The sequence below is a fragment of the Triticum aestivum genome, chromosome 7D, assembly GCF_018294505.1.
Source record: "Triticum aestivum cultivar Chinese Spring chromosome 7D, IWGSC CS RefSeq v2.1, whole genome shotgun sequence".
Lineage (NCBI taxonomy): Eukaryota > Viridiplantae > Streptophyta > Magnoliopsida > Poales > Poaceae > Triticum > Triticum aestivum.
Window position 1 is genome coordinate 226,388,989 of NC_057814.1, and position 16,121 is coordinate 226,405,109.

Sequence of the window (16,121 nt, forward strand, 5' to 3'; positions counted from 1 at the left end):
CCGTGTCGCTCCCCATGGGGCGAGGAGTAGCAAACCTAACCCTAGCCTCCAGGCCTCTGCCACCACCACTCCCTTCTCACCGCCACGTTGTCGGTGGGAAAGCCCACGCGGCGACCAAGGACGGCAGCGGAGGGACATCTTGGGTTTCTTCTTCTAGTCGTTTGGGCGCGTGTGTTCTAGCTGAGCATGGTTTCTTGGTGTTGCTTCGATGGATTTCCAGGGGTCATGTCGAGATGCAATGGTTGCTGTATCAGGTTAATTCAGGTGTGCATTCATTTCCTCGCCCCTCCCCCTACCACATTGTCTCGATCGTTACTTGCCAGATTTGGTGGAGGTTCTGTCAGATCTGGTGGGGGTTCTACCAGATTTGGCGGAGGTTCTGTCGGATCTGGTGGGGGTTCTACCAGATCTGGCGGAGGTTCTTCCAGATCTGGCGGTTCTTCCTCCTAGTGGCTTGTCTCCGACCAGTAGTGAGTGGAATTTCATCGTTTGGTTCTCCACCCCGTTGATTCCATTGCCGATTTGGTCATTTGTCGTCAGCTCGTCTCCCGCCGGTGGTGAATATGGGATTTGGTAATTGGTCACTTATGATCGAGGGCTTCTTGTTTGTGATGGTGTGGACGTCATTTCGGTTCGATATCTTTCGCAGATCATGCGGCAATTCCAGATTTAGGTCATCAGTCACGATGGTTTTCATCATGGTGCTTTCTTGTGCTCTTGCTCCCCTCTAGTTGGTTCTTGTCCACCTTCTCGACCCCTCTTCTACGGCTTTGGTAAAGACCGATCTGGTAGCATTAGAATGGCCTTGGATTTTGCAAGAAGTGTTTATCTTATGGTTGGTTGTTGTTTAGTCCTTGTGGTGCTTGTGTGCGTCAGCCGTTGTCGTCGTAGGTCATCATAGGCGATCGTGGTTGTCGTGTTTAGGTCGTGTTGTAGTTGACTGGCGTTCAGGCTCTCGCATCAGATGTTTATCGCTTTTCGTGCGGTATGGCATACTTTTGCTCTACCTTAGGTTGGGTTTGGTCATCTCTTGCTTGTGGATCTTGATCCTTAGGTTGTTTAGATTCTTCCTTTTCGGTTGTGCCTCTTGGTGTTGTATGGTTCGCGCCTTCTATGGCGATGTATCATTTTCCTCCCATAATGAATTGACATGTAGCACTCCTGCTGGTTCAAGAAAAATGATTATTTGACTTAGCTTACTTCATTTTGGTATCAAGATAAAAGAATCATAGAATTCTGCAGTCTTCCATTAGAAGTATTATTATGAACTTTTTTCATCGAACTCCCGGTCTCAAGTCTCAAATATGGTATAAGCAACTCCAGAGGGTGTTAAAGCTTCAACAAGATCTATGTGGGCCTCGTTTGGAGCCGCTCCTATAAATTCATTTTTGTGTAGAATTAGGTTGTCTAGTTTCTAACCATATATTGTAAAACACATTGACACACTTCAATAAATTTGGAATTTAACCAAGTTTGTCTTCGTATGGCATTGTAGTCATTTAGCAAGGTTCCATTGCAGAAGACATAATGGTACAAAGTTTAACCAATCAAGCAGTGTCCGACCCAAGATTGGGACGAACAAGGGTTATTGTTGGGTTATTCAATGGAGCAAGGTACCTCACCTACTCATCACTAGCGACTGCGAAGCTATCAAGCATTGTCATCGTCCTCGCCCTGGCTAACCTCAACCTCTGAGTTCGCCATTATAACCAAGTAAGTTCTTGCTTCAAACCACACCTTTAACAAGATTCTTTCTCTGAAAATTACACTCAATCTGTCACAATTGTCTTAGCCAAGCCAAAGCATAGCAAAGAATTTTCCTGGGCTTAGATCTTAAAAGTAAATTCCAAAGTGAGTTTTCTAGATTGCTAAAATCATGCATTTTTTTAACTATGTCAACCTTAATTAAACAATAGCCATGTTTGTTACAAGAGATGGGATTAGAAAGTCTGGAGGATGTTCACGTCATTCCTGAAAGTTTCTCTTTATAACTTGCTGCGAGCTAGTGAATGTGCAACAACATTGCTCTCTCGGGCACAATGTGCAATCATTGCCCTGCCAAAAGAACTCAACAATGTAGCCAATCATCGATCACCATTGACCCCGAAGCTCGGCACTCTAAAGGATCTAGGATGGCATGCCCAATCTCCATTGAGTCATATTCTACCACCACCGAGTAAAATCCTCAACTCATCTACCAAGCGCAGCCCCTCGAACAACATGAATGCCTCCATCAAGACGTCCATGGAGAACTCCTAATATGAACAAGATGCAGCAATGAACTTCTCATTTGAGTCCCAGAGCAAAGCTCCCGCTGCACTAGACTCTGGATGGAAGCTAGCATCAACATTCAGTTTTATAGTTCCTGAAGTCAGTCCAATCCACTTCATTTATCTTGTTGTTTCCTTTACCTATGTTGCTAACACATTCGCCACAATCCCCTTGATGCTTAAAGCCTATCGTACAGGGGGCGTTTTCACCTCATGGGCGATTTTGCACCAATCCCACTAGATGTACCATCATGCCACCATGATAGTACGAATTCCATTACAATTGGGACGCCCGTTCCTGCTGGGAGCTCAGCACATACCAACTCTTCAAGGATCGTTGCCCCAGATAGCTCTTGAACAACAACTGATTCGGTATAGTCCCTAAGACAAGTTCCTCCCACACCTCCATAGCTCTGTCACAAATAAAAACCATGTGCCAGAGATCCTCCCGATCAGTACAATAGACTGTATAGACAACTAGAGTTTTATATGTTGGTCCGCCAACGTGCAACACCTGGGAACTATGTCGCGCAAAACCCTTCAATTGAAAATATGAACTTTCGAGGATATAGATCTTCCCCAGAAAAAGTTCCAAACCAGATGTGGACCCATGCTTCCTTCTCCCACATTAAGTCGGACCCTCAATCTATATTCTCTTTCCTCCAAGCCACATGGTACGCCGATCTCATGGTGAAGCATCTTGACTTGGTAAAGTGCCATGCAATAAAGTTTGATTGACCATGTGAAGGTAGAGGGATTTGAAGAATTCTCACAACGTCAACTGGCCAAAACCATCCTCGATCATTTGCACGTCCTAGTTCCCTAAAATTGGATCAATTAAGTCATGAACTGTCTGTAACAAACACTGCCCCCATGAGTAATTATGGTGTGATCTTGGCTCATCGGGATCCATCGTCCTTCCAAAAATTAATTGTTGCACCATCTCTAGGTCGCCATATAGCTCCGTGTTTAAGAGTTTTCAAACCAAATAGAATGCTCCGCCATGTGTATGACGATTTGTTCTTCAACATAGCCTTACAGAAGTCCTAATCTAGATAATACTTAGCTTGAAGGACCTGAGAACATGGTGATTATGGTTCAGACAATAATCTCCAACATTGTTTTGCTAGCATTGCTTTTTTGAAACAATGTAAGTCTTCAAACCCCATGCCACCTTAATTTTTGGAACACGCATTTTCCACCGCGCCTTCCAATGCAATTTTCGTTTACCTTGAGTGCCAACCCACCAGAATCTAGCAATAGCATCATAGACGGCCTTACATATATACTCCGAGATATTAAAAACAAACATATCATAGACTGGGATTGCCTATGAAACTACCTTCAGAAGTATCTCTTTCCAACTAATAGATAACATCCCCCCCCCCTACAGTGAAGAGACAACATCTTTGATAGCCAACCATTGATAAGTGCGCAAAGCCTATCAAAAAGATGTTGGAAGCAATCACTATGGTCAAATGGTGGTAATCCCAAATACTTATCAGTCACTGCCTCTAAAACAATGTTAAGCTATGCACATACCTCATCTCGTACCTCCATGGTCGTATTAGGGCTGAAAAAAACAATGGTCTTTGCATTGCGAACCAACTGCCCAAAGCTTGCACGATACATATCTAGAGCATTTGGGAGTGTCGTGGCATTCGACGCATCCGCTCTCCTCAATATTAGGGAGTCGTAAGCAAATAACAAGCATGAAACTGATGGTGCACTACGGCACACCCTAAGCCCTTGGATACCGCCGATCTCCTCATGTACTAGAAAACTAAATAAACCCTCACCACAAAATCAAGAACAGGCAAGGCGATAGGGATCCCCTTGCCTGAGGCCCCTCATAGGGGTAAATGTATATGTTTCATTTGAATTGAACTAAACCTTGTCGGCTGATGACTGAACAACCATGGTCCTCATGCATTGCAATATTCCACTTCCCAAAGCATAGGAACTCAGTTATGAATGTGTAGTCATCCAAGGGCCTGAATTTGACCTCCTTTGAGCAACCCCAGGCAACTTGCATGGCTGTGAAGAGCATCGTATGGCTGAAGGGAGTTCAGACACAAGGCCTGAGAATCATCGCCCAAAGCATCTCCCGTGTGGGCGTCCCGATCAGTCCCGAGAGATCCACCACCTCTCCTTACTCTTCTGTGATCTCCATCCTTTGGAGAAGAGCATCATCTTTGTTGCTGGGTTTCCTATGTTCTTTGTTGAGGCTTCCCCCGTCCCGCTACCCTTGAATTCGACGTTGCCGATAGAGATGCGGCCCAGATGACGCACACTCACCATGTGCGAAGAAGTTCTAATCCTAGGGCACTACTCCGGCGTCATCCCTCCAGGGGTAAGGTAAGGTACCAGTTTATACAGTAGAAAAGAAAATCAGAATACCAAAAACCATTCAGACTTCAACACGAAGAAAACCACCAGGGGTAAGGTAACACTGGTACTGCTGCTAGTATAAACTGGGGCAACCATCCATCCCAATAATCAGCCATGCAATTGCATCTTTAGCTACAAAATTACACATGTGACTGCATGCTTCAACTTCCTAGCTACATGTAACACCACGGTTCCAACTCCAAAAAAAAAAAGTATCCACGGTTTTGCGGAATTTCCTACTGTTGCGGCGGTCCTCCCGCGTTTTCCTCCTCCCCGCCCTCCGGCGCGCGCGCGGCCAGCGCCGCCGACACCGCGGCGTCGTACCCGTCCGCCGATGCCGCGGCGAACTCGGCCATGGCGCCGGTGACGGCTCCCAAGCCGGCGCAGAGCACGCGCCCCGCCATGCCCTCCATGCCCGCGGCGGCTCCCGAGCACACCGACCCTACGCCGGCCACGAAGAAGTCCAGCCCGTCCATCACCCGCGCCTCTGAAGCCGCTTCGACGACGAGCCCCCACTCCATGCACACCAGGAACGCCGGCGGCACGGTGCGCGGCGCCGCGGCGCCCGCGCCAATGCCCAGGCAGCGTCGTGCCCAGGCGGCCAGGGCGCGCGCGTACGCGCGCTGCGCCGATAGCCAGGCGTCCAGGGCTCCGCGCCAGGCTCGCACCTCGCACTCGAGCGCGACGGCGGCGGGAGGCGGCGTCGTCGCCTCTGGAGGACCGAGAGCCACGGTGGTCGCGGCCGATGCGCGGTGTTGCAGGAAGAGAAGCTTGGCGTCGTCGATGGTCCGCTTCTGAGCCTCGTGGCGTTCAGCCATGGCTCGCCACATCCGCGACAGTCTGCACAATGCAACAACAGCTCTGTCATTATCAAAGGCTACGATCAGGCAAGATCCCTCAAATTCACGTGCATTCCTACATCAGCATGCCTACTATGATCAATAACCCAACAGCTACTCACCCTTTGTTTGCTGAAAATTTTAGCGGTATCATATCATCAGTAAATTCCAAGTATAGGAACTGTGACATTTTTAAGTCGTGACTGCCTGGCTGGCCATCATCTACTCTTACTTGATTGGACTATGCCCATTGTTTGACCAATTAACATATTATTTATGAAATGTCGGCTTATAAAAATTGTACTAACTTCTCAATGGTGAGCAGAAGCATACCCTTGGATAAGCTCCATAAGTTGAGGGTGCAACTCCTCGTCTCTTAGAACTTCAATTCTTCTTGATATTGACTGAACAGTTTGTATTGACACCTTCATCCGAGTTTGTAAGCTTCTCAACGCTGAACGAGTCTTATCGACAGAAGAAGGCTCCTCCCCTTTCACATCCTGGCTCCGCAAATGTGCCATCCTCTTCTCATACTCAAGTCTTAATCGCTCACCCACCTACAAGTGACAAAGGCATGACTTCCGCTAGTCGGTTCTACTGATCTGTTGGTATAGGTTCGTGACGGTGACAAAGATCATACCTTCACTTCTTTGTATAATTTCTTCTCCCATGTATACAGTCTATCAAGAGTGGAGTGATGACTTCCAGACATTGTGCTGCAAGATTCTTCAGAGTAACAGCTGCTTGTATCATTGTCAAAAAGATCATCTATTGAGCCAGAGGAAGCAAGAAGGAAGCGGGAAGATGATGATCGAATTGATGCAGATCGCAAAAGTGCGACTGGGTTTAGCATCTTTACTGCATTAAAAAAATCATGAGGAAGTTCAGCGACTGAAATCTGAAACATTTTAAATAATAACTTCAGTATTGGTTTATAAAAGTGGTACCAGAGAGATCATTTGAGGTTGAGTATTGAGCTCGACTTGCCTCCAACATCCGTGAGACTTCCTGAGCAGCGCTACAGATCCCCAAGAACTGACTGTCAATATCTTTCATAGCCTCGACCAAACTCGTTGGCTTTCGGTTCAGATACACAGTGAAACCTGGGGTTTCTTCTGCATTTGCTACTTTGTTCCTCATTAGTTCTTTCTTATGTGCCTTGATCTCATGGTCTACTGCATTTCGGGGCTCGGATGAGCCTGCGCATTGAACACCTTTGGATTGATGTCCCTTTTGTTCTTGCTTGACATTGACTTCAGATTTTCCTGGGCGAGCCTCGTTAGAAGCCATACATCTTTGGTCATCTGAATGCTCACATTCATCAGATTCTTCTTCTTCATCATCATCCTCATCAGATTCTTCTTCATCATCATCATCCTCCCCCTCCCCCTCCCCCTCTTTGTTGTGCATTTGTTCATGTTTTTGACATTCATCATCTTCCTCTTCGAGTTCTGGGATTCCTTCCTCCTCTCTTACCCGCTGTAACCGTGCCAATTCATCGTCAGTGACCACATTGTCATAGCTACTCCGAGGGCGCGGGTACGGATAGCTGTCCAGCGACGAGAATGGATTCCAGAAGGAGTCCCACGGTGATGATTCTGGTTCCTGGGGTGATGAGGGTGGGTAGTTTGGCCTGTCATGAGATGCGTAATAAGATGTCCTCCTTGGATCCTGGGGTGGAGCAGGTGGATAGCTTTGCCTGTCATAAGGTGGCGTGTAATAAGAGGAATTCCTCACTGGCTCCTGGGGTGATGGAGGTACGTAGTTTGGCCTCTCATAGGGTGGCATGTAATAAGAATTCCTCACTGGCTCCTGGGGTGATGGAGCATAAGGTGGCATGTAATAAGAAGAATTCTTCACTGGATCCTGGGGTGATGAAGGTACGTAGTTTGGCCTGTCATAAGGTGGCATGTAATGAGCATTCCTCACTGGTTCCTGGGGTGATGGAGCTACATAGCTTGGCCTGTCATAAGGTGGCATGTAATAAGCATTCCTCACTGGTTCCTGGGGTGATGGAGCTACATAGCTTGGCCTGTCATAAGGTGTATAGTGAGAAGATGGCCTCATCGGTGAGGAATTGGCTGGGAAGAATCTATCTGTGCCAGCATAGCCATCCACAGGGTAATGTGACTCAACACGGATTGTTTCCACGGGCCGTGGAGCCTCTTCAACTGACACTGATGGGTTTGGTCCTGACATCAAGTACTTCGCGACATGAACAGTCCTCTTCTCATACGAACCATAAGGAAGGCCGAGCATCTCTGGCTTCTGTTGCTTGACAGGAGAAATGAATGGGTCAAAAATGAGCTCGTGCCGATCATCTCCAGCAACGAACCGCTGCAGGGCCATCGAGACACATTTCATGGACTCGATGTAGGCGATGTGAGAGGACGCAAAACGGTTGTGCTGATCCAGTGCCTGCTTGATGAAGTCCCTCCTGTCCCGGCACATCTTGACAGCCTCCTCATCTTCCAATCTGGAAGCAGCACATCCCATGTCTCCAGAGCCTTGTGTTGTCAAGAATATGTCATGCCCGGGCCAGAACTTCGGAGTCTTAACATGTCAAAACACAGAAAAGGAACGCGACAGGTAAGTTTCAGCTCCAATAAACCAAGTATCATGTGTAAGTGCAGAAATTACCTGATACTGTACAGTGGTCAATTGTTGGCAACCTGTGCATTGCAGCTGAAGCCAATGAATTGGAAGATGATTCGTACCAACCTACAATCAGGCAAATTTCAGACATTTCAGAAGCGAATTCCAGACATTTATTCAGTAGCAAATTCCAGACATTTCAGAAGCATGTGAGCGATCAAATTGTGTATCAAAAGGGAACTCAGTGATAGGCTAATCACCAGCAACAGGCAATCAATCAGGAGTGTTGAGATTGACTACTTGGGATCAAACGTGAAATGCAACTACCTCTCACAAGACCCAAAAAATTCTCTTCTCAAAAGACAGTGAGAGCTACAACACCACAGAAAGATGTCCCTTTGGAAATGAAATACCCCACTGACAAAGCATACCCTACACATTTTTCGGTTTGCTAGCAGCGACATTCCTTCCTCCTAAACGAGGGCTAAAAAAGCAAGAAAGTTAGGAATGTAACCCTTGGCCCAGCAACACATAAACGGTCCTACTGCCTACTTGCGTAATCATGGCCACGGGAAACTGGAATTCAGTCCAGTACACTGAAGATATAGGGATTCAGTTCAGTACACTGAAGATAACAGAGTCAGGACGGTGCTGGGTAAAACTAATGAAACATTGGAATTCGAAACAGCATTCTTTCTTTCGTGCAGTGAAATCAGCACAAACAACAATCTTTTACCGTCCACAAATCACAAGCAACCAGAAAAGCACAATGCAAAGATATGTTGAAGGTGAAATGAGGGGTCAGCTTCCGAAGAAGTGCACCGCAGGCAAACAGAAGTATTGTCCCTGGATGGACTAAATTCCCACAGCTCTATGGTGGACTGATTTTCTGGTGTTTAAGCAGTTGGGCAAAAGGTAAAAAAAAATTGCTGTAACAAGAAGAAAATTACAAGAAAGCTGGGAAGATGATGATGGGTAATAATAACACTTGTCTCTGGGTAAACTACCCACAAGGCCACAAGGGGAAAGAGTACTAGTTCCAATCCTCCAACCAAATGTTGAATTGCTCCTGCCAACCTGCGAGTGGAACCGCGGAAGGGAATGGAAAAAATTAAGGATTTGCTGGACAGGACAAAGCACAGGCGCATCGGTGCTCGTTGCATCTTGCTGAACCAAGATACGGAACGAATGGATAAATTACGGACCCCAACCAAAAACACAACGCTTGAAGGCAAGGCAATCCTGGCTCTGAAATTTTCAGAACCAGATGAAGCAAGGAGAATTGAAGGGGAAATAAAAACAAAAATAAAAATCATGGAGCAGATACTGGGAAGAGGGAAGTGCATTACGCTACCTCCGTTATCCGCTACAGAACCGAAAGAAACTAGAGCACGGTATCTGATTCTGATGCAGGACGGGAAGGTGGAGACCACGAAATCTCGGGTAAAAAAGAAGAGAACATCACAACTGTCGCAGTAAAAAAAGAAGAGAAGAGAGCACCACAGCTGTGGCAGCAATAATCAAACAGAAACTGCCGCTGAATTCTCGTCTGGCGACATTAAAGAGCAGGCGAAATAAAATCGCATGGAAAAAGATCAGGTGCACAGTACAGGAACACATCATTCTGAAGTGTGGGTGAAGCAAAGACAGGGGAAAACAGAGAGAGGGATGCAGAGGGAGACTGCTGGGAGGGGGAGAGAGAGAGAGAGAAGAAACCAGGGGCACACTACTAGATAGATACGTACATGTTCTTGGAGCGCTCAAAGAGGGGAATCACGAAATTCTCTCTCTAGGGATGAAGAACATTTCTCTCTCTCTCTCGAGCACACAAACACGCAGGCAGCACTTTCTCTCTCTACTTTGGCCCAGGAAACCTCTCATCCAACCGCATCAATGGCCAACATTAAACAAAACAAAAGGGGAGGTGGGGACAAAAGGAGGGGCAAGGCAATGCGAACCTACACAAGAAGAGATTAAAAATAGGATCAGGGGAGGGAGGTCTATACCTGTTACCTGGGATTGAAGTTGAAGGAGGACCTTCTCAGACCCCTTGGGTGGGTGTGTACAAGAACAAGGGGTCGAAGAAAGATTTGTGGGGAGGGAGAGAGAGAGGAGGCGGAGAGGAGTGTGGGTGGCAGTGGCAGTGGCAGAGGGGGGGGGGAGAGAGAAGAGAGAGAGAGGAGGGGCAACAACGGTCAAAAGACTCCAAAGGAGGGGAGGTCACCGAAGGAAGAGGGGAGAGAAAAGCGGAGGGGTGGATGAAATTGGGGTATGACCCTACGCTTGCTGTTATTTCCCAATAATGCCCTACTCATTCATTTTCCTCTTTTTTAGCCCTACTGCCCATTTATTCTCTGCCATTTTATGGAAAAAATTGGGCTCCCAGTAGTAGGTTTGTTTGTGCACTTGAGGAAACTTCCGGCCTGGAGAACTGTCTTTTCTCACACGGGAATTTTGACATTTTTGTTACTTATTACAGAGAGAGGGGGGGTGGGGGTGGGGGTGGGGGTGTTTTTTCACTAAGAACTTGTGACGAGTGCGAAAATTCATGGCGTTTGGAGGTATGCAATGCGACAGCACTTGTGGCGCTACGCAAATTAGGAACTGAAGTATGACCATGACCATGGGTTTTGGATCCTTGTGAGGGAGTGGGAAGATGCCTCGCGATCTCCAGGCTTCAATTCAATGCATTAGTAGGAGATTTGGTGTTATGGGTGTGGGAAATTGGATCGGTCATGCAAATTAAATTCTTGCAAATCGAAGAGTTCTATGATTCATGCAAATCGAAGAGTTCTAGTATGATTCATGCAAATTAAATTCTTGCGAATCAAAGAGTACCATGTTTTGGTTCATGCCAAACAAACGAAGCTTCTCGCTTAAGTATTAGTAGTATATGGTGATCAAGTCGGTTCATGCATGCATGCCGCTCTGCACGCCTCACGCTTCTCACGCTCCCTGCTACTAGGCCACGATTCAGTTGTAGTTGTACCAACAAAACAAAACCCAAATAATAATAATTATTTTTATAAAAAAACTCACAAAAGCCATCTTTTTCTTTTTGAGAAAACTCACAAACGCCATCTAAGAGCATCTACAGCCGGAATCGGCAAATCCGGCCCCCTATACGCCCGCGGGCGCGTCTGGGCGCGTCCGCGGACTGCGCCCGCCGGCCCCTCATATGTTGCGCCGCACATCCACATACCTCAAATTCCCATCCTCAAATCCATGCACGTCGATCATACGATACAAATTGTCCAAATTTAAAAGTTCGAAATAAAGCAGAGCAAATCATATTTCAACAAACCGAACATGCCAAATTAATTCAATGTCCGAGCGTGGCGGATGGCCTCGGATCACTGGCCGGGCGCCTGCTCCGAGCGGAATGTGTCGTACTGCAGGCGGAATGCGTCCTACTCGTCTTGCTCCGCCTGCATCCGTGCCGCAGCCGCCCTCACCGCCTCGTACTCTCTACGGTCGTTGATCTTTTTCTTCTTGTCCGCAAGCCACTCCTTCGCATGCTCATCCAAGAGGGTTCCATCCGCCAACATGATCCTCGCATCCTCCGCGTCCCGTGCGAGTTGCAACTGAAAGCTGAATAAAACTGTTGCTTATTGATAATTTGGTGCGGCATACAAGAGTATATAAGAGGGTACAAACCGACTTGGGGTAGGGGTACAAAACTGACTTGGACTAGAAGTCGTATACCATAATGACTACTCTAACATCCCCCCGCAGTATCAACGGCAGGCTCGACGACGTTGAGACTGAAACAGATATCTTGAAACGGCTTAGTAGGCAGTGCCTTGGTGAAAATGTCAGCAAACTGAGCCGTAGAGGGAACATGAAGCACCCGAACCTGACCAAGAGCAACCTTTTCACGAACAAAATGAATATCAATCTCAATATGCTTTGTGCGTCGGTGTTGAACTGGATTGCTGGTCATGTAGACTGCTGATATGTTGTCACAGTAGACAATAGTGGCCTGCTCAATAGGCCTGTGTAGCTCGGAGAGTAACTGCCGAATCCAGATTGTATCTGCAACGGCATGTGCCACAGCGCGATACTCAGCCTCGGCCGACGAACGTGAGACTGTAACCTGTCTTTTCGAAGACCAAGAAATCAAATTGTTACCAAGAAAAACACAAAAACCGGAAGTGGACCTTCGAGTGTCAGGACAACCAGCCCAGTCTGCATCAGAGTATGCGGTAAGCGAGTTTGGAGAAGAATTATTGAGGTGGAGACCATGATTGAGAGTTCCTTTTAAATACCGAAGAATGCGTTTAACATGATTATAGTGAAGAACCCGGGGATCATGCATATAGAGACATGCTTGTTGAACAGCAAAAGAGATTTCAGGACGAGTAATGGTGAGATATTGGAGAGCACCTGTTAGGCTACGATAGAGAGTAGGATCGGAAAAGGGTTCACCGGTAGCCGAAAGTTTAAAACTAGTATCGACAGGAGTGCGAGATGATTGACAGTCAAGCATACCAGCACGATTAAGAAGATCAAGAATATACTGGCGTTGGGAAAGAAAAAGGCTGGAGGAATCTCGAACAACAGCAATGCCTAAGAAATGATGAAGGAGTCCTAGGTCAGTCATAGAAAATTCAGATCTAAGAAGAGAGACAATATGATTTAAGAACTTTTGAGAGGAGGCGGTAAGAATGATATCATCTACATAGAGAAGTAAATAGGCAGTGTCAGAAGTTTGATGATACACAAAAAGAGAGGTGTCGGAGAGAGATGGAGTGAAGCCTATTGTTTGAATGAAGGAGGAGAAGCGTTGAAACCAAACTCGTGGGGCCTGTTTAAGACCGTAGAGAGATTTCTGAAGAAGACATACATGAGTTGGAAAGGATGGATTTTCAAAACCCAGAGGTTGCTGGCAGTAGACAGTTTCTTGAAGGGAACCATGGAGGAAAGCATTTTTAACATCAAGTTGGTGAATGGGCCATGAAGAGGAGACAACAACACTAAGAACGGTGCGAATGGTGCTAGGTTTAACAACAGGAGAGAAGGTTTCTTCGTAATCAATTCCTTGTTGCTGAGAAAAGCCACGACAAACCCACCTGGCTTTATATCATGAGAGGCTCCCATCGGAGTGGAACTTTTGGCGAAAAATCCATTTTCCAGAAACAATATTTGTATTGGGAGGACGAGGAACAAGTTGCCAGGTGTTGTTTTGAAGTAAAGCATTATATTCTTCTTGCATGGCAGCGGCCCAATTGGGATCAAGTAGAGCAGTTTTGTAATTCTTTGGAAGAGAAGTGAGAGATACGGAGGTATGAAGGTTTAGGCGGTCTTGGGGTTGATGAAATCCTGATTTGGCCCTAGTACGCATGCGATGATCATTAATCGGGGCTGCTGTAGGAATAGCACGAGGGGGTAAGGTGGGTACTGGTGAGTCCGGCGCAGCGGAAGAGTCGGACGAAGGAGTAGGGCTGGGTGGTGGAGTGGGAGCAGGGCTGGGTGGTGGAGTGGGAGTAGGGGCCGGGGGTGTTGGGGAGGGAGCAGGGGTCGGGGGTGTTGGGGACGTCTCGGGTGGGGTGAGTGTATGGTTGGGATTGGCTATGGTGGGTGTTAATGGTGGTGGTGATAAGTTGTGTTCGGCAGGTAGGGGAGTATATAGTTGGAAAGGACGGGGAGAGGGGGTGTTTGCGGAGCTAGGGGTGTTGGATGGTGTAGTAGTGTGTTGTGAGAAAGGAAAAATGTGCTCAGCAAACGTGACATGACGAGAGACATGAACGTGTCCGGTGTGAAGGTCGAGACAGCGATAGCCTTTGTGCTCGTCAGAGAAGCCGAGAAAAGCACATGGGATAGAGCGTGGTGACAATTTATTTGCAGAAGTGGCGTAGGCATTGGGAAAACAGAGACAGCCGAAAACACGAACCGCGGAGTAGTCGGGGTGGGAAAGAAAGAGGGAATAATAGGGAGTAGTGTTGGGTTTAGTTTTAGAAGGTCGAATATTTAGAAGGAAGGTGGCCATGTGTAGGGCTTCAGCCCAAAACTTGGGAGGCATAGATGATTGAATGAGGAGAGTGCAAACTATATCATTGAGGGTGCGAAGAGAGCGTTCTGCTTTACCATTTTGAGGGGAGGTGTAGGGACATGAGAACCTAAGCAGGATGCCATGTTGTAAGAAGAAAGTACGATTTTTAATGTTATCAAACTCGCGACCATTGTCACATTGGATAAAGCGAATTGGGAGGAAGAAGTGAACAGACACATAGCGTTGAAAATTAAGGAAAAGAGAATGGACCTCGGATTTGTTGCGTAGAGGAAAAGTCCAGACAAAGTGGGTGAAATCATCTAGGATAACAAGGTAGTATTTAAAACCCGAAACACTTGCAATGGGAGAGGTCCATAAATCACAATGTATTAATTCAAAGGGATAAGTGCTACAAGAACTAGAGGAACTAAAGGGAAGACGCACATGTTTGCCTAATTGACAAGACTCGCAAAACACAGAATTATGAGAGTCCCTATTACATGGTATGGTAAATTCACTAAGCATAGAAGCTAAGACGGCGGGGTTGGGATGGCCCAAGCGACGATGCCAGAGATCGACGGAGGCCAGCATGGATGTTGGAGGGGTGGCGGCAGGAACTCCATTAAGAGAATAAAGATCACCGGAGCTATTGAAGCGAGCGATCTCGGCCTTGGTCAGGTAATCCTTCACAGATAAACCAAAAGGGTCAAATTCAGCCGAAACTAGATTGTCGCAAGTAAATTGGCGAACAGAGATAAGATTTTTAATGAGGGCGGGTGCAACTAGAACATCGCGAAGTAAAAGAGGTTTGGTGGAAGAGGGAAGTTGAGCCTGACCAACACAATATATAGGAATAGATGATCCATCTCCAAGGATAATGGAAGGAAAAGGAGATTTAGTGCAAGAAGATAACCAATTACTAGATGCAGACATATGACTAGAGGCCCCTGAATCAAAGATCCAATCCGTACCTGAGTTTCCTTGTGCAGCAAAGTTATTCATGGCCTGGAGAAAGGCAGCTTGATCCCAGCTCGGCGTCGCAGGTGAGGGTGGCGTCGGAAGCAGTGCCGGCGGATACGATGGTGAAGGCAGTAGGGCCGGCTGGGGAGTGTAGTAGGCATTGGCCGGCTGTGGTGGGGGTGGCGTCGGGAGCAGGGCCGACTGAGGTGTGTAGTAGGCGCCGCCGTCGGTGCTGTAATGACCATAAGGAGAATACGTCGGGGCGTCGTGATAGGCATTGGCCGGCTGTCGGGGGTTGAGAACCCCGGGAGCACCAGTAGGCGGCCGAAGGCCGGGTTGCCAGGCACCTGAGTATGCCGGCGGAGCACCGAGGGTGGACGGAGCGGACCAGGGCATGGGCCATGCTTGAACAAGCCCCGTCCAAGGATCATGAGGAGGCCGCCATGCAACCGCAGATGGAGCACTGGTGGGTGGTGCAGGACTCGGTGCTGGTGATGTCGTAGGCGGAACCGAACGAGTCGACGGCGGCCTGTAGATAGGGTTTTTGCCGCGGTAGTTCGGACTAGGACGCCAGCCTGGGGGCGGTTCAACAGATGACGATGCGGACGGCCCGGCGCAGGAGCCGGCCTGGAAGGCGGCGCTGGTGTAGACGACAGAGGAGGACGAGCCGCAGCATGAAAGACCTTGGGGCGAGAGTCCTTGCGAGCTTGTGTTTCCGCCGCGAGTTGTAGCAAGGAACGAACTTCAGCGAAGGTAGGAGGGGGCCGTATCATCGGTATGAACGAGGCTTGCTTGTCAAAGTCTTCGCTGAGGCCGACGACGACGATATTGATTAGCTGTGAGTCGCTAACTGTATCGCCGAGTTCGCGGAGCTCATCACCAATGGTCTTAACGCGCTGGCAGAACAGGTTTACCGGGGTGTCTCCTTGCACCATATTGCGAAGCTCGGTGTGGAGAGCGTTTTTCCGAGCGTCGGTGTTGCTTTGGAAGAGCTGACGGAGGGAGTGCCAGATGTTGGCAGCGGTGGCGCCATCGTGATCGAGCATGTTGAAGATCTCGGTGGTGATGCGGGTG

The 16,121-nt window shown here is 47.8% G+C and overlaps 1 protein-coding gene and 1 long non-coding RNA gene across 4 annotated transcripts in view; one reads left to right on the plus strand and one right to left on the minus strand.

The window, feature by feature from the left end:
- The window catches only part of LOC123168086 (uncharacterized), a 22,843-nt gene continuing 6,722 nt past the window's right edge, over window positions 1–16,121 (plus strand). Inside the window, exons 1-2 of the long non-coding RNA XR_006484205.1 lie at window positions 1–264; window positions 1,496–1,713. This is a non-coding gene — a long non-coding RNA (uncharacterized lncRNA). The remainder of the gene's footprint in view (window positions 265–1,495; window positions 1,714–16,121) is intronic.
- Window positions 4,713–10,278, minus strand: LOC123168084 (protein ROLLING AND ERECT LEAF 2). Of its 3 annotated transcripts, none has more exons than XM_044585946.1 (6): window positions 10,102–10,278; window positions 8,141–8,221; window positions 6,448–8,053; window positions 6,141–6,358; window positions 5,834–6,057; window positions 4,713–5,501 (listed from the first exon to the last, which is right to left on the minus strand). In XM_044585946.1, the coding sequence occupies exons 3-6, from the start codon at window positions 7,994–7,996 to the stop codon at window positions 4,898–4,900; spliced, it is 2,595 nt and encodes an 864-aa protein (XP_044441881.1). In that variant the 5' UTR covers window positions 7,997–8,053; window positions 8,141–8,221; window positions 10,102–10,278; the 3' UTR covers window positions 4,713–4,897. The 3 variants fall into 3 exon arrangements, with proteins under 3 accessions (XP_044441881.1, XP_044441882.1, XP_044441883.1); XM_044585947.1 differs by having other exon boundaries at window positions 10,109–10,253; XM_044585948.1 differs by lacking the exon at window positions 10,102–10,278 and adding an exon at window positions 9,841–9,987.